Source organism: Impatiens glandulifera, chromosome 3 (assembly GCF_907164915.1).
Source record: "Impatiens glandulifera chromosome 3, dImpGla2.1, whole genome shotgun sequence".
Lineage (NCBI taxonomy): Eukaryota > Viridiplantae > Streptophyta > Magnoliopsida > Ericales > Balsaminaceae > Impatiens > Impatiens glandulifera.
Window position 1 is genome coordinate 61,198,410 of NC_061864.1, and position 19,148 is coordinate 61,217,557.

Here is a 19,148-nt window from a genome sequence, read left to right on the forward strand (position 1 = left end):
ACTTGTGGTGGATAATTGTCCAGCACATTCAAGAAATATTGAAGGGCTAAGAAACGTTGAATTGTTCTTCTTGTCACCCAACATGACATCAAAGATTCAACCTTGCGATGTTGGGATAATAAGAGTTTTCAAGATGCATTACAGTAGAAGGTTTTACCGTAAAATATAAAAAAATTATGAGGTGGGACGATCTGATCCAGAGAAGATAAATGTCCTTGATGCTATCAATTTGGCAATCTCAACTTGGACGATAGATGTCCGAAAAGAAACAATAGCGAATTGTTTTAACACTGTATAATTCGTTCAGCTAGTGACGTTGCAAACTTTTTTAATGAATCCACTTTTGATGAAGAAACTCAAGACCTCGAGACTATGATTAATTAATGTGGCTATCGTAATAAGATGGATATTGACAATCTAATGAACTACCTAGGTGAAAATGAAGAATGTTTGATGTTCAGAAAGAGTTTATTAATTTACTGAATATTAATTTAAAGAATTTTTAATATATATATATATATATATATATATTTTTTTTTATGATGAATTATCTTTAAAACTCTAAAAATATTCATAGAATTACAAATGTCACATTTAAATAAATGAAGAAAATTTTCCCGGGAAAAAACTAACTGAAAGAAGAAGTGATTCAGTTGTAGAGAGAGAAATATAGAGTTAGTTCGATCCACTTTTTATTCTCAAATACATATAAATAAGTGATTCCCATTTACTATTTTTGATACCATTATGTTGAATGTTTATCACTTGAATTGCTCCAACCAGTTCGATTCACTCTCCGACGACGATTCTTTTGATTCTATATAATCCATTTCTTGTTTGATTTCAAGCTCTAAATCCTATCAAAACAATGGTGAATTCATTAGTTGATCGCGCCACCAGCGACATGCTCAAAGGTCCCGATTTCGCCAAGATTCGAGAGATCTGTAACATCTGTATTCGCGACGCAGTGTAATTTATCATTTCCGTTTTAGATTGTCTTCTTCTTTATCACGATTCCATTCACGATTCGATTTTGTTGATTAGGCAAGCAAAGGAGGCTATAAAAGGAGTTAAAAAGCGTTTGCAGAGTAGAAGCCCTAAAGTTCAGCTCCTTAGTTTGATTGTAAGTTTCTAAACTGTTGCGATTTCGCCATTTTTTTCCGTCTAGAACTGAAATTTTGCCGGCTGTGCAGTTATTGGATACACTTGTAAAGAACTGTGGAGACGTTGTTCATCGGAACGTGATTGAGAAGGATTTGCTTATAGATATGATTAAGATAATGAATAAGAAGGTTAGATTTCACACTTTTTTTTTCTCAATTTCAGAAATACAAGCTCTCAAGTGTGTTTTTTTTCTTATGACATTGTTTTCTATAGCCTGATTACCGTGTGAAGGAAAAGATCTTGATTCTAATTGAAACCTGGCAAGAAACTCTTGGCGGTGCAAGGGCGAAACGACCACAGTTCTATGCTGCATTCCTCGATTTACTGGTATATCATGAAAATGTACCTCATTTTCCTGCACAATTTTATTACTATCAATTGTTTATATCAGCATGCAGGGGTAACGTTCCCACGAAGATCTGAAAAGCCTACACCTAAACTTACACCACCTCCACAGCCACAGGCAAGTCCTGCGACATCTTTACAGATTGTTTCCGATGAAGATCAACCGAAAGCTACAGCTAAAGAGGACGCGTCTCCATCCCCGAGGTACATAATAATGTGTGGAGTACACCCATCTAAACTCAAACTGAAAGTGATGTTTTGAATATAGCTCTCACATAAGTCAACATCAATATTTAGCTTCACCCAAGTTCATCATAAAATTGGATTTCTATGTTATGATTTCTTATAATCTAAATAGTGAAAACAATCATTTTAGAACATTGAAGATCTTGTGGCTTAGTGATCCCAAGCCCTATATAAATAGTCCTATAAGCGTTCTTAACAATGTTTACTCAACCTCCCATTTTAGCATGATGAGATGTGCAAATATGGGGATAGGCTTAATCTTCATACTTTAATAAATCAATTTAATTGGACTTAGTCTTTGTTATGATAACACATAATATGCAATTAAGTACATTTTGAGAGATGTGAACCTAGTATTTATGAAAGAAATTTTGATTATACTGAGTTACAAGTATAATTCTAAATGGTAATTATGATCATATAGTTGTAAATTTTTGGACACATAATCAACTTTATACTTTAATAGATTATGATGATGTATCACATGTTGGATAATATATTCCAAAATTCTAAAAACACAGGGTAGAGATCATGCTAGATGTGTTTGTAATAAAGTTTGCTAGTCTATCTTAAGCTATTTCATAGGTAGCTTGTCTTGTTGGTGTTCTTCTTCTCGTCCCTCTTTTTACCTCTCCTTTTTTGTTATTGTTTTCAGCAGGTAAAACAAATTTCAACTTCATGTCATTATGGATATTCAACTATAAGTCTCTTTAGTTAAACTAACTAACAAACTTTCTTCCCAAAAAGTTCGACAGAAATTCAGAATGCACAAGGTATCATGGGTGTACTTGAAGACATGCTTAATGCATTAGAGCCGAAAAGCAAAGAGGTATTGAAGAGTTAAAGTTGTTTTCGATTTGATCAATGTAAAGAGAATTTACAACTGTTACCATATTTTTATGAATTGGCGCATGACAGGTCCTCTGTAAGGATGTTATTGTTGACTTGGTGAAGAATTGTCCCGCATATAAGCAAAGGGTTGCACAACTTGTAAACTCAACTTGGTAAGTGTTGTTTTTAGCACTAATCTTAATCGCATATGCACTCCTAAGAACAACCAAAATATTTCCAAACCGAAAAAACAAATCAAACAAACATTTCTCAATCATCCTGAATTGGGTCTTCTTCCACCATTACTTCTAAGTCAACTAGAGAATTACTAAGCCTATTACTCCTTGTGAGTTTCATCATAAACAAGTAAATGTTTCCTGATGTAGTATATGATCATTGAGGAAAGATAACTATAAATTCTTCTTACCAATTGACAATTACTAAGATGACTTCTTCATTGACCTCTATGTAACAAAATATTTCAGATTCGTAACCAAATAATATAGTTGCTTTTGTATATATCATGCAGTGATGAATTATTGCTACAACAAGGACTTGCACTGAATGATAACTTGCAGATTGTCTCAACTAAGCATGAAGCTATTGTTTCAGAAACTCCTATTCTTGTTCCTCCAGTAGAGACACCAAAACCCAAATCTAATAGCACAGTTGTAAAAGCTGATGCTCCTTTAATTGACACAGAAGATAGTAAACATTCTGACAGGTAATTACTAACCCCTTATACAAATGAGTATTTTGTCATTTTAACTTGCTTTTTTTGTTTTTCTTTGTCTACAGATCTGTATCAAAAGCAGATCAATCTCCAATTGTTTCCAATGGTCAGCCATCATCACCAATAAAAAAGGATCCAGAAATGGACCTATTGAGTTTTGATGACTTGTCGACAGTAAAAAATTCACTGGCGATAGTACCTGCAGGAACTCCCCCAGTTGCTAATTCACAGAATGGCAATGGTTATTTGGACATGTTTTCTCAAGTGCATGATTATCCAAACGGACATGTCCCAAATGGAATGATGTCCCAATATGATCCATCTTTATACAACCCGTATTTTAATGGACAGATTACTCGATCAGCTTCCCATGTCTATGGTAACATCTCTAGACTCTTGCTCATCTAGTTTGAAGGCTTTGATAATATTGTTTTCTCACCAGTTCATGTGGTTATATACCTTGATTGAAAGGAGATTATGGCTGTGAAATGTTGTAACTAACATTTTTCTTAGTTTGGAGACTTATACTCACGTGATCAAGGTCATTAGTTCGAGTCAAGATAGGTTTTATTTTTTGTTGCAATATGAGTATATTCTAGGCAGGTTCGAGGAGGTTATCATGACACTACATTGTCGTAATCCTCACTTAAATGAAAACATTTTTAGTGAGAATAAAACTTCACTACTTAAATGTGAACGTTTTTAGTGAGAATCAAAGATATTTGGTCTTTTAAGGAAAAACCTAAAATATTTGCCCTATTAGGAAAAAAATTAACTTTTTTTCAATATCAGGACCTTCACAGTCATGACATTCACTTCAATTTAAGGCGTTCTAAGTGAGAATCGAATCCATGATTTTTGTCTCTTAATGTGACACTGATTCTTATCATTTCAACTACCTTAGTGAGAAGTTACTCTTGTGGTTAGTTGTCGTGGTCTCAATTTCAATTATAACTTAAAACATTTTGATTGAAGTGAGGCACTACTCTTAGGTGATCAAAGAATGTGACTAGTAGTTTTGTTTATGTTGAAGACTAGTGTTTTTTTACCTAGAATATGCTATATTATCATTTGCCGCAATAATCAAATTTAAAATCTTTCCACTTATTTCAAATCATCCTCAATTTTATTGTCTTTTGTCCTGGTAGGCAATCATACGATGACAAATAATTGGTTCCCACAATCACCATGGGAATTCGCAAAGTCAACGAACAATGATCAACCACTCGGTTCACAATATTACAACCCAACTCCACAAGTTACACAAGTTGTCATCACAAACTCGAATTCATTGTCAAACCACCCCGGTTCACCACAACAAGTCATTGTGACGCAACATTCGAATCCGACCGGATTATATTCCCCGCAAATGCAAATGGGAGGGCATATGGGTAATTTTGGCTATGGCTCGGGATATCAAAATAGAATGCCGAGCCTTTCTTTTAGCGATGACAGCAATAGTGTCTATACATCGACACCATCTATTAAAAGCTCTATGACTCATAACGAGTCGTTTGGGGACCTCACCGATCTTTCAAAATTAAACCCCGGAAAAATGTGACTATTTAAAAATCGCAATTATTTGATTTTTTTATTTTCAAATCTTGATTGTTTCCTTCCCTTCATGTTCTTGCTGGTTCTTACAATAATAAGTATGGGAATTCTCATGCTTCCATTTTTGGTCTACAATAAAAAAGAAACAGCAGCATTTATATTATTGGGTTTGATTCTTTCATTTCAGAATTTCAGTTTTTAGTTTTTATTGTATATGATTCTCTACTTCTAATTTAATTTAAGATATTCTTATTGAAAATCATATTATTAGACATACCACTTGTTCAACATTTTCCCTAAGTTTACTTTATTTTTGTTTATTTTTCTTTCAACCAATTGAAGCATCTTGCAATAATAAAAGTACTTCCATTGAGTTTCATGAATTTCTAATATAACAAGTAGAAAATGTGTAACCACTTTAAAATATAAGTACTACCATTGAGTTTCATAAATTCCTAATATAATAGTAAATGTATAATCACTTTAAAATATAAGTCCTACCAATAAATGTCATGGTAAGTACGTCTCTACTTAATTGCAGGATACAACCATGTTACAAGTGATCGCAGATCAATTTAATTTTTTTTACGAACGACTTCTGTTTTTCTGTCCGACTAAAGGCTTGACCTCCGATCGAGCTGGAAATGATCTTAGAAACCAATCCCTGAAAAATAAATCTCAATATCGCATTCGTCTAAAAGAAAAACAAAATTTGTGTTTGATCATTTCCTTCACAGTTGCATTCATCTACTGCCAAATACGAATACACGACTTCGGCAATATTGTTAATCAATTCCATAATAAGGTTATACATAATCAATATCTACATTAAGATCATTTCCTTCACAGTTACATTCACCTGCTCTGCCCAAATACGGATATACGATTTTGGCAATATTGTTAATCAATTCCATAATAAGTACGGTTATACATAATTAATATCTACGTTAAGATAGATCTTTGGTTAATTAGATGTATTAGATATTTGATAGATTGAAAACTATGTTGAAATCGCTAATAATCATGATAATTTTTTAATATTAGACCACATTCATCTAATAATTCATACTCCAACAAAATAAAATATAAAAACGCTAACCCAACAACCATCTCAACCAAAAATTATGAGTTTTAAATTGAGATATAATTCATGTATTTAATTTCACTCTTACATTAATAATAATAATATAAAATTTTAATGTATAAATAATAATTTAGTTTTGACTACTACTTTCATTATTTAAGATACATCACCCAATTAACAAAATCTAATAATCAATAAATAATAACTAAAAAAGTATTTTTAATTTTAAAAAAACAATTAAATTGGTTAAAAAATATAACATTTATAGATAACTTAATAATAAATATGCCTTTTCTCATATTTAAAATTAAAAAAAAAATATATTGAACCAGTTAAATATTAATTGAAAATAAAATTAATTAATTATAATATTTTAAATTGATAATTATCTTATTAACAGATGGATTTGATTATATAAAAAGTTACTTTTATTTATTTATAACATAGAAATTTCCCATCCGGTCTAACCCAAATACGTTTCCCGGTTCGACTGTCTTCGAGTTTGATAATAAGGTTAAAGCGGTTCATCGTTAAAGAGAAGGCATTCGGATTTTCTATCTATCTCTTCTTCTCTAAGATCAACTTCGCGAGGTTGAAGGTAAAGAAATTTCCATTTCAATTCGTTTCATAATCGCGTTTAGATGTTAGGTTTTCGTTGGAAAATCCGGAATATAGCTAGATTTTGAATTCTTACAATTTCACTACGAGATTGGGGTTGCTTCTTCCCGATCCTTGAAGTTTTTTGAATGAGTTCCTTAATTCCTTTTGCAGAGACGGTTTTCAGAGGCTCGCTGAGTTCCGTAATCATTTGAGGAGCTCGTAAGAAGGAAAAACATGCAGGTAAGATTTGATGATTGTGATGATAGCATCATTTTCGTTGATTTTAGATTCGATTTAACTAATAGATTAGATTATATTAGCCTTTATGTTTAGCTAGATTTCTATGGAGATGTTATTGTTAATTAGTAAGTTGTGATTTCTTAACTGGTTTTCTGGAAAGCCCTAATTGTATCTTTTGGATCAATTTGGACAAACAAATGAAAATTAGACCTCTTATTCATGACTTGATGGTTGAGTTGTTCAATGAACAATGTATAGGTCACATGTTAAGCACTGAGTGCATACTGGCTTCATTTGGAAACACCGTTTTTGCCTGTTTTTTCGTTCAGGTGTAGATCCTGATGGGATCATATTTGGAAACAAGATGTATCTGAACTTAGGGCGATTGTTTCTATTAAGACAGACTATAACATTTCAAAATAAAATAAGACATGTTCACGAGAATTTGCCGTTTGACTTAATTGTGCATATTCTTTGTCCGATATTGAGAGTTTTAGAATTGATATGGTATTGTATTGGACATTTCTAGGATGGGGAGGGGAGTAAGGGTTTTTTATTTTGGCTTTGGGAATTATTGGAAGGGATTTTGCTTCCAAATGTGTAAAGGCTTTTGTCGTCGTGCATAAACGATGGATTTTTTTACGTGTATGCAGAATTATTTCAGACCAATGACGCTGAAATAATTATGTTGTTTTTTTTAAATGAATAAAAATATTGAGAGTTTTTAAGGCCGTGTTATATTGATTGTAGGCATCAAGAGCTAGGCTTTTCAAGGAATACAAAGAGGTACAGCGAGAGAAATCGGCCGATCCAGATATTCAATTGGTCTGCGATGATTCCAACATATTCAAATGGACTGCTCTTATTAAGGTATTTTCTTCTTCAGCGGATTAAAATCCTTTTTTGTCCATCTTTTGGGCTCAGAATGACTGACTTCATGATTTGCGTTTCAGGGGCCATCAGAAACTCCTTATGAAGGAGGAATTTTCCAGCTTGCTTTCTCTGTACCAGAGCAGTATCCCTTGCAACCTCCTCAAGTGCGATTCTTAACCAAAATATTTCACCCAAATGTTCATTTTAAGGTATGAGCTTTCAAGCTATCAATTTCTGTACCCTTTTAAGCCAGTATGGGATGCTGATAATAGGTTAATAATAATGTCAATAAGCTAGTATCAACATATTAGAACTTTTTTTTTTTTTTTATAATTTGGATCCAAATCCAGATCTAACTGAGAAACCATATGAATCCACTCACACCTATATGAGAAATATGACAGGAGGGTATTTCCAAAGGGTACTGGTGGGATTTTATTTCCTTAGTATAAAAAGTTTTACTTCTAGTCTCCAAGCAGCCATTGTCTTCTATAATTTTATAAAGTTAGTTGAAGATCTAGCTTGCAATCACCATGTTCAAACCTCTTGCTTGGGTTGATACCAGAGTTGTTGTTTTTTTATTTCAAGACATTATCTTGTATATTAATAAATGAATGACGCCAAATGACACTTGCGAAGTATAAGTGCATGGAAAATAAAATAAGAGGGGAGATTTTTTTTCTTTTCTTTTTTGTAGCACAAGGTTCCCTAACATGCTAAGTATTCAAATAAAAAAGCTTAAAATAGCCAGAGACATGAGTAATTTTTTTTCTTACTATTAAACTAATGCTATAAATCCATCAAGGTGGATGAAACAACATTTTTCAATATCTAACACTCACTCCATATCTAACACTCACACCTTATAACGTAATCAATTGGGATTAGTGTTGGTAAATTAGTTACCACTATTCATAATCTGGAAATGGCTACAATAGAGGACAACCTTCTGATACGTTACATACGTAGAGAAAGAAGCTAGGGCAAAGAAGTAGCAGAAAGCATTAGACGCAACTAAAGTCTACATAAGGAAAAGTGGGGGTAAAGGGTTAATAGTTAAGTAAGGACTAGATAAACTGATGCATTATTAATTAGGAATGGGCTAATCAATAACTTCAATTTTAAGCCCATATAACCAAACTATGTAATTGTATAAATAGATACTTCAATTAGATTAGAAGATGTGAATTAGTTAGTCTTGAAGGCAGGGTTCTATTCCTCTCATCCCAATTCTGGTGCCCAATCAATAATGTCACTGTTCTCTTTTCTACATGTTTCGATGCTTTACGATTTCTTTATGATTAGGTTATTCTTAGAATTACCTACATCACCTTCCAAACTTAGTCATCATTTTTTCCCAACCTAATAGAGACTTTAATTTTTCTCATTCCAGTGTTCATACATTCCAGGTGAGAAATGTTAGTAAATAAAAACATATGGTTTGCTTGCAATGTTTTTTTTCTTCTAAAATCTTCGTTCATGCCAGAGTTTTCAAGAGTTGGGAAGGGAACCAACAAGGAAAGAAGAAACGGTCTCTAATAGGACTAATAACTTGTTCAATTTTTTTTTAAAGTTCCAAATAAAGAGGACTAATAACCTGCATCTCCTTCAATATACTACAAGTCTACAACACATCTACCACAAATGGGAAAATAAAACTACTGTAAACCGAGAGAGAGAGATTGGAACTAAATGAATTAAAATTTCAGTTGGTTTTGGATTTGCACTTGCTTTGCTTACCCATATTGGGTGAAATCGAAGATCAGATGATAATAAGTGTTTAGAGGAAGTCCATGTCGTGCACTAAGTGGGCTTCTTTGATATTATTTCGATAATTTTAGTAGTTCAAGTTTTGTTCTTTTTCATTCTTAACCTCCATCTTGGGCGGTTTTGTATCCTAGCAAGAGAAACCCTACTTTTTCTTTTTTCTCGTGTTTTGATCATTTCCCCTGTTCCAATCTTTGATGATATATATACATGCTAGATTTATATGAGTAACAACAGTAAATATTACTGTTTAGTTGGTAGTTATATGCCATTGAAAGTAGTTAATGATAGTTTGTTTAGTAGTTATAAGTGATTATATACTCCCTATTTAAGAACTTGTTTGATCTGGTATTATTTGGGATTATCTCTAAATAATCCATGACCCGATCAAACATCACTTTTTCAATTTCATCATTCATATCATCACTAAAATACTAAGATATCCTTGACTTTTCTAAATTTTATTTATTAAAATTTGAGGGAAAGTAAAAATTGTTAATGAACCTAAATAATGTGAATTTTGTTTCAAATCATTTAAATATCATTCAAGCTCTAAGTAGTAGGATGGAATTGATTTAGGGAGGTGGAATTATTATTGTACAAGGTTCAGTGTTAGTTTCTATTCTTTTTTTTTCTTCTCTAGAACAAGGTCAAGATCATTTCTAATATCAAAGCCCAAAATTAATTGACTTTCTTATTTGGTGCAGACAGGAGAGATTTGTCTTGACATCCTGAAAAACGCATGGAGCCCAGCTTGGACACTTCAGTCGGTCTGTAGAGCAATTATTGCCTTAATGGCTCATCCAGAACCTGATAGTCCATTGAACTGTGATTCAGGTACTAACATTTTTGCTTCATTTTATTGCTTTATTTAATGTCTGATCTTGAACCCTTATATCTTGTTTGATCTAAAGGGGATGATTATTTGGATTAATGACTAAAATTGCATTTGTGTTTAATATTTTAAAATGGAATAAGGAGTTATTTATCTTCTTCTTGCAAAGGTAATCTTCTACGATCTGGTGATGTTCGAGGATTCCAGTCTATGGCAAGAATGTACACAAGGCTTGCAGCTATGCCTAAGAAGGGGTGAGTTTTCCGGTTTCCTATTTGTACTTTGGAATGATGAAATTCTGAATAATGTTTAGTTTCGAGAACCGAATACCCTTATTGATATGGTTGTGTATTTCTTTGTCTCCCTTTAGACAATGATGAATTAGTGTGTTATTATAGCTGTTGATGAAGATCATATGTGAATAATAAGATGAATCATTTGGTCTTTCGCCATTTATAGATGTGCTCATGTTTTCGGTTATTACAATATCAACTTTTTTTATGGGCTTTTGTTCCCATCAAATGTTAACAAGTTGTTGTCAATGTTTTTTTTTTTTTAAATCAGAGTTTAGTATCGGTAGAAAATTAACACGATCAGACATTTGATTTCTTAGGAAGATTCTTTCTAGTTGAACTATCTTAGCGGGTTAAGTTTGTCAGTGTTAAATGATTATGTGTGAAATATTAATGGGTTTGTTTATAACTTTGAAAAGTAAGGTTAAGTGCAAGGATAAAAACAAAGCTATCCAATATAATATATTGCACATTTAAAATTAAAAAATATTTCTAACATTAAATTTGAACATTTGATTGAGAACCTTCTTTCATATATATATATATATATATATATAAATTTTGTATAATAGTTTATTCAAGTTAACATGATTAAAGAGTCAAATTAACAAGATTAAAGAGTTTGGTTCAACTTAGAACGATCTTAATTCTAATCGATTTAAAAAAAAATATTATATTTTAATGAAGACTATTTATACTTTATATTTGAAATATTTGTATAATAATTAAATATATAAATTAATTATACTAGGGTTGTATATGATGTCTGATTCTCTAATTTATTTTTTTTTAGATTTTAATAAAATAATTTTAACTGTTTAAAAAAAAATTAATTGCAAAGCATAATAAACAAAATCATACAAATAAATAATTTAAAATGAAATTTAACATTATGGTGTTTAAACCGTACATTAGTTTCAAAATGAAAAAACATTATTAGTTAGATATAATGTTTTGATATATTAAATATGAATATATTTTCTATTTAAATAATCAACTATTATTAAAATTATAATATACACTTTTTATTTATTTATTTTTTATATATATCTACCAACTTGATTTTTCTGTTTTTATTTAATAAGATAATTTATTTAAAATTATGATTATGTTTATGTTTTTGTAGTTGATTTTATTTTAATAATTGTTTTAAATTAGTTTGCAAATATATTAAATATGAATGATCGGATGAATATGGTCGGATTCAACCAAAATAAAATTTGTCAGTTATAGGGTCGTATATTGGTCCTTATAAATTTATCAGCGATCACGAATCGGGTTAGATGGATAAATTTAAATATGACCTTATTATGTTGGTTATACTCGTTGACCAAATATATTAAATATTGAGTCGGTTTAGCATTTATTTGGATATTTAACAATATATATAAATAATTTTTATTAAATATTTTTTTAGCTAATTAAACAAAATAAATATACAAATATATATATATATATATATATCTATATATATAATGATATATATAATGATACTTAATTTTTAAAGTGTTTAGATTGTCGGGTCGGATTGTGGGTTGACCCGTTTTTAAATTTAAAACGGTTAAAAATAAAATTAAAAATGCTAAGTATAACTTTTTAACCAACTAGACTACAAAGAATTTATATTTTAAATTCAACACCAAATTTGATAAACGCAGGACGTTTTAATATTAATATAAGTTTAACTTTTTAACTAACTAATATATAATGATGTTGAGTAATGGATATTGGGTCGGATTATGGGTTGACCCACCCATAAACTTAAAATGGTTAAAAATAAAATAAAAAATATTATTCGTAATTTTTTTTCACGATTTTTATATTATTACTCGTGCAAATGCACGGGCTAAATGCTAGTTAATATAATTATAATTTCAAATAAATTTATTTATTGAAAAAAAGACAAAAAAAAAAAAAAAAAAAATCAAATTAGTATATACTTTAAAATTTTATTTCAAAATATTATCATTAATTAGTATACTACTCGTGTTTATTAGATTGATTTAGTTATTTAAATATATCATATATTTGGCTCTATCATGTACTAATATCATGTACTAAGATCTACTTTCATTATATCAGTAATACCAATCTATTTTGGATTTAGAAAAAGATTCACATTTGGATCACATTAACCCTGTAACCAATATTGTAGGATTATATTTAAACTTATCCAAAAAAAAAACCCACTCACCTAGATCTACAATCTATTCGTAATAAATATTATTGTAATCCTATATACTTTAACCTTTTTTAAAATATATTATTATAATCTTGACTAGTAGTATAATATAATTAAGATGGTTTAAATGGTAGTTTTTGTAAGAATAAATTATCATTTATTCAAATAAAGAGTTATATATCGAAAATTAAATTATAAAATAATATAAAAAAAATCAAAATAACTAAATAAAAATTTAAATGTTAAATAATATAATACTTTTGAAAAATTCAAATTTTAAGAAAAAATTTCAACAATCTTATAAATTTTTTAGAGTGACTCCAAAGATCTGTAACAACGAGTGTTGAAATAAAACAAACCGAACAAATCAATTAAACGATGTCGGAAGAATCTCTACCAAATATTTTGAACGGTAATGAAAATTGCCATTGACCAAGGGTTGATAAACAACGTTAATAAATGTTTTGACAAGTGATAATTGACTATCTATATGTATGGTAAAAAAAGTGAGAAAACTCATAAAAATAATAAAATAATACCTATAAAAAGGCCTTCAACTGAAAAGTTTCATTTTAGTGACTCTTAATTAGAAAAATTAAAAACAACTTCAAATTTGACAACTTTGTCTTCTTTGCTAAGAAAGGGATATGCACGAACTCGAAAAATGATCACAAAGACAATCTAGGTATGAAGAGCAAATCACCTACCAACCGCTTAGAATATTATTCGAATTATAAAACTTTTGGAATGAAAATTTTGATCTTATTAAAAAATGTTGCATCTAACCGAACACAACATCAATTAAATTTGAGCCTTAGAAAAGACAAGACATACTCCGATTTTAAAAAATCAAAGAAATGACGACCAAAAAAAATTAAAAAAATTGAGTTTTCAATTTAAATTAGATATATTTTTTTTGTTAGAAAAAAAACCTATATTTTTTAGTAGGCTCTCAATATAAAAGTATTGTTTTGAAAACCACCATTATCATTCTTATTAATTAAAACTAGTATGTATATGTGCATTTGCACAAATAATAATATAAAAAAATATGAAAAAATATTACGATAAAAATGCGATAGCATTTTTAATTTTATTTTTAACCGTTTTAAGTTTATGGGCAGGTCAACCCACAATCCGACTCAAGTATTCATTTACTCTCACATTGCAGAACGATCTCTAAAAGAATTGATACAGTTTGATTCTTCAACTCAATTAATTTAACCTCTAGCGTCCACTTCTTCCCTATACTACGAGTGAAAGGAAAAATGTAAAGACTACCATTAAAGTAGCCTAGACGAGACTTACTATATCCATATGAATTATGTCCCATATCTCTATAAATATAACGAAATTCTTTCATTATTACTCACTAATAATAGTGAAATCTATAGCGCAGAGTCAAAACAGAATTATGACGGATTAAAAACTATTGATGAACCACCACGTTCATAAAATTTGGTGTTGAATTTAAAATATAAATTGTTATAAGTTTAGTTGGTTAAATGGTTGCACTTGTTTTGTTATGTTGCAAGTTCGAACCATACCTATAGCATTTTTTATTTTATTTTTAACCGTTTTAAGTTTATGGGCGAGTAAACCCACAATCCGATCCAAATATTCATTTACTCTCACATATATATCCAAATTAACCACCGCTCTCGACCCGGCAATCCGGACATTTTAAAAATTAAGCATCATTATATATAAAAAATTTATGAATTAACTATTTCATTTATGAACTTCATAGTAATAGAAATACATGTCCTACCTAGACCTTGCTATCCTCTTGCCTAACAGACAAAGATTTACCTCCGTGGAAAGGATGATTCATTCGGATCGACATGAAAGTCCAACTATATTGCATTGCCAGAATCCAAGTTGTATATTTGAAAAAGGTTGACCCCCTTACTTCTCATATATATTTGAAAATAAAAAATGTAATATTTTCAAAATTTATCATAAACCTTAATATTAATTTTAATTATCTTTATGATAAAGATATATGATTCACAAAATATATAACAATCTTCATCCGCCAATTGATGTAATATATATAATTCCCTTAACATTCATCAAATTCATCAAATTAAGTTGATTTACACATCCTCGTACAAATCAAAACAACCCTGGCCAGTAATTTTTTCTTAATTCATTCATCAAAGTTTGTCAACTTCAAAATAATTATCAACTTTTTCATTTGATCTAAACATGTTTTTATATTTTCAGGATCATGGCCAACTTATTTCCCTTTATGTTGTTGATATTGCTCGCGTACTCGAGCGTGAGCGAATGCATAAACTCGACCAATTCAGGCTCGATTACATACAAAGGCCTTCGTTGTCGGAAGTATAGTGCGGTTTTGACTGATTTTGGCGGTAAAGGCGATGGAGTAACTTTAAACACACAAGCTTTTCAAAAGGCCATTGACAAGCTAAGCATTTTAGCTAAACATGGTGGAGCTCAATTGATTGTCCCACCCGGAAAGTGGCTCACCGGAAGCTTTAATCTTACGAGCTTCTTTACTCTATATATTCACAAGGATGCGGTTATTCTTGGATCTCCGGTAATGATCATACTCAAATTAGTGAAATTATGTACTAAATTGCGAAAAATTATGGTCTAAAAATAAAAATAAAATCTCAATTTCTTAGTTATAATTTTTTTTTTCTTTGATCATTTTCTCGAACAGAATGAGTCGGATTGGCCTTTAATTGCTCCGTTGCCATCCTATGGGGTGGGAAGAGATACTCCCGGTCCGAGGTTCGCAAGTCTTATATTCGGTACAAACCTAACCGACGTTATCATTACAGGTTAGTTCAAAAGACTTTTTTTCTATTCAAGTTGGATCTAGATCTAGATCAAATTGTGTTTGAAAACATAAATGAGTTAAATACATTCATAAATTATTAATATATATTCTAGTCTATATCTCTTTTCATACCCAAATTTAAAAAGATTTTGTGTTCAATATTTTTTTTATAAATAATTTGTGATAATAATGTTCAATGATTAATAGGTGGGAATGGAACAATTGATGGCCAAGGAAAAACATGGTGGACAAATTTCAGGGGGGGCAAACTAAAAAACACAAGGCCATACCTAATAGAGATTATGCACTCGAAAAATGTCCAAATTTCTAACCTTGTTCTCGTTGATTCTCCTTCATGGAACGTTCATCCTATTTACTGCACCAACGTAATCATCGAACAATTAACAATTCGTGCACCTATTGATTCTCCAAACACTGACGGGATTAACCCAGGTTAGTTGTCCATGGTTTCAAAATCTATATTTCAGAATTTGATTTGATCTAAACATGCATGTATATATATATATTATTTATTGAAAGATCATTCTTCTTATTTTAATAGATCAATTTTATTTAGTTAGTTTTTATTTTGTACATAAATATGTTAGATTTGTTATGATATATTAATTAATGGATAAATCTAAACTATAACTTTGTTATTTAGGTCAATATTATCAAAATTCAAGAAAAAAATGTCTTTAATGTTTCTTTAATGTTGTTTGATGTGTTTTTTTTATAATAAATTCTCTTTTATCACATATTCAGATTCATGCACAAATGTCCGAATAGTCGACAACTACATTGTCTCTGGCGACGATTGCGTATCGGTGAAAAGCGGTTGGGATCAATATGGTATCAAATACAACAAGTCTTCGGAACACATTATCATCCGCCGTCTCACTTGCATTTCCCCCGACAGCGCTGCTGTGGCCCTCGGAAGTGAAATGTCGGGAGGAATTCAAGACGTTAGGATTGAAGATACCGTGGCTATTAATACACAATCAGCTATAAGAATTAAAACAGGCTTAGGAAGAGGTGGATTTGTTAAAAACATATTTGTTAAAGGAATGAATCTCACTACTATGAAATATGTGTTTTGGATAACTGGAAATTACGGGTCTCATCCCGATAATGGATTTAATCCAAATGCTATGCCGGTGATAAAGGGAATCCATTATGGGGATGTCGTCGCGGTTAATGTAACTCAAACTGCAAATCTTGCCGGAATACCTAAGGGCACGTTTAAGGACATTTGTTTGTCGAATGTGCATGTTGAGTTGGCTAAGAAACCGAAGAAGATCCAATGGAATTGCACAAATGTTGAAGGGGTGAGTAACAATGTGACACCTCAACCATGTGGAATGTTAGCCGCCAAGGGACCAACTAAGTGTGATTTTCCGACCAAGTCATTGTGGATTGATGGTATGATGTTAAAGACTTGTTCTATTGTTCTTGGACCGCATAATGTCTAAGAATTATTTTCTTTTGCTCTCTCTACTATTTTCTTTGCGACTATATAAAGAGTTGTTATACCAAATAAACAAATGTACTAATTTATAAAATTAAAAAGTACTTGAATTATTTTAAAGTCTTTTATGTTACAAACGTTGTACTGGATTAAATCATCTTATGAAACTCCATAAGTGTCGAAGATTGATGGCCTAAAATTTTCTACTTGGGTTTCTTGATTAATTTCTTTACACTTCGTTCTAACATAATTTTTGAGATACAGTGTTATTTTAAGTATCCATTATCACAAGTTTTGAAAGAACTAATTAATTGACACAAATACTTAACAAAAACAAATAGAGTTATTTAGGTCAGGAGAATGGTAGGAAATTCTCCTCCCGATCAATCAAAGAACTGAGAAATAATATTGATTTATTCTGCATTCTCGAGAATTTAAGAGTTAGATAATATGTTAGACAATGTGTTTGTATTTTATGTTTTCTTATTTTTCATGTTTTAAGACTTTTTTATTTTATTTTCACATGTTAATAAAATTAGAAAAATGATACATATCTATACTGGACCAGCGACTTCTATACTGGACCAGCGACTGGCCTAGCGATAGCGACTGGCCTAGCGATTATCTACGTGGCGCGGACAGGGTGAAATTAAAAAAATAAAATAATTTCTCTCTTTCTCCCTCACTGATTAATTAATTTATCTCTTCTCATCTCTAGCTAATTAATTTATTTAAACACTAAATTCTAAACTCTAAAACCCTAAATCTTAAACTAGGGTTTAGGATTTATGTTTTATTTAAACATATTATTAAAATATTAAATGTAAGAGTTTATTGTAAATGGCTGAGTTATTTTACCCGTTAAATCGTTAAATGAGAGATAATAAATATCAAATAAATGAGTAAAATAATAATCGTGAGAATAAAGATAAATGAGATAAATTAATTTATAGAGATAGAGAGAGAAATTATTTAATAAGAGGAGAAATAATATTATGTGATTAAGCGTGTCTTAATTATTATTATATTTTTATTTATTTATTAATTCTACATATCAGCCACGTAGACCATCGCTCCCCAGTCTGCCTCCCAGTAGAGATATGTATCATTCTTCGTAAAATTATTATTTAGTTAAAACGGTTTTAATCAATTTTTAATATACATATACTATTTAAAAAACCAAAACTAAAAAAAATTAAAGTACGGATGTAAATCATGTAACAATTAGGATATGAGTTTGAAAACAAAATATTATAAATTTATTTAAAATCATTTTATTTATTTATTTTTGTTAAAATATCTAATTGAAATAAAATAATATTATGAATTATATATTATAAAAAAATTAATAATATTTCTCGGTTTAAACTCTTTGGAATAAATTTATTATTTATAAATCAGTTCTTAGTTAAGCTTTCAAATATTTTCAAAATATCTTATTTCGTAAGTCGATATGTCCGAGTGGTTAAGGAGACAGACTCGAAATCTGTTGGGCTTTGCCTGCGCAGGTTCGAATCCTGCTGTCGACGGTTTTTCAATTTATTTTTTTTAGGGTTTCGATTCATTCAAAAGGTCTTACAAACTATATATAGATTCATAGGTGGTCAGATTTGCATGATTTTCGCCTAATGTGGCGATCAAGAAAGAAAGAATGAATCGAGATAGTGAAGAATCTGAAGATTCATGGATGATCTGACTTCAAATTGAAGAGCATTTTGTGATTGTTGTTAGATTTGCGTAATTGAGCGAAAGAATGAAATGAGAAGATTCATGGATGAGCTAAATTGAATCTGGTCTGTCCCAGCCTTGTTGATGTTTTCCTCTATATCAGGTACGTTCATCGGATCTCGTTCAACTGAAGAAATTTCGAGCTTATACATATTGTATTTTGCATTCGATTGTTGTTAGGTTTAATGTTCATATTATTGGTAGAAGCTGAATGAATCATCTTTTATGTATGATACATTAGCAAGTATATGTTGATTTGTTCCCTTGATGATTCATCTTAAATAATTATGCATTTGTTTCTATTCCCAATTTGAAGTTACGATATCAATTTCTGGTTCAACATTGCAGGTGAAGAATAAACTAAAAACCCTAAAAGTGGCTTCTGCATACTGC

The 19,148-nt window shown here is 30.4% G+C and overlaps 3 protein-coding genes and 1 non-coding gene across 4 annotated transcripts; all 4 read left to right on the forward strand.

Annotated features, from left to right (window-relative positions):
• Positions 1–868: 868 nt before the first annotated feature.
• LOC124930565 (TOM1-like protein 9) lies at positions 869–4,880 on the forward strand. Its single transcript, XM_047470898.1, has 11 exons — positions 869–969; positions 1,045–1,123; positions 1,194–1,292; positions 1,378–1,491; positions 1,556–1,713; positions 2,411–2,413; positions 2,503–2,584; positions 2,674–2,759; positions 3,116–3,310; positions 3,385–3,698; positions 4,468–4,880. The coding sequence occupies exons 1-11, from the start codon at positions 869–871 to the stop codon at positions 4,878–4,880; spliced, it is 1,644 nt and encodes a 547-aa protein (XP_047326854.1).
• Positions 4,881–6,483: 1,603 nt separating this feature from the next.
• On the forward strand, positions 6,484–10,752 carry LOC124928610 (protein PEROXIN-4). The gene is made up of 6 exons (XM_047468850.1): positions 6,484–6,555; positions 6,729–6,797; positions 7,548–7,667; positions 7,751–7,879; positions 10,145–10,274; positions 10,442–10,752. The coding sequence occupies exons 2-6, from the start codon at positions 6,792–6,794 to the stop codon at positions 10,528–10,530; spliced, it is 474 nt and encodes a 157-aa protein (XP_047324806.1). The 5' UTR covers positions 6,484–6,555; positions 6,729–6,791; the 3' UTR covers positions 10,531–10,752.
• Positions 10,753–14,980: 4,228 nt separating this feature from the next.
• On the forward strand, positions 14,981–17,031 carry LOC124930566 (probable polygalacturonase). Its single transcript, XM_047470899.1, has 4 exons — positions 14,981–15,313; positions 15,440–15,560; positions 15,767–16,012; positions 16,325–17,031. Exons 1-4 carry the CDS (start codon positions 14,981–14,983, stop codon positions 17,029–17,031), a joined length of 1,407 nt encoding a protein of 468 aa, XP_047326855.1.
• Positions 17,032–18,474: 1,443 nt separating this feature from the next.
• On the forward strand, positions 18,475–18,556 carry TRNAS-CGA. Its single transcript has one exon. It is a non-coding gene; the product is annotated as a tRNA-Ser (tRNA).
• The last annotated feature ends 592 nt before the right edge of the window (positions 18,557–19,148 follow it).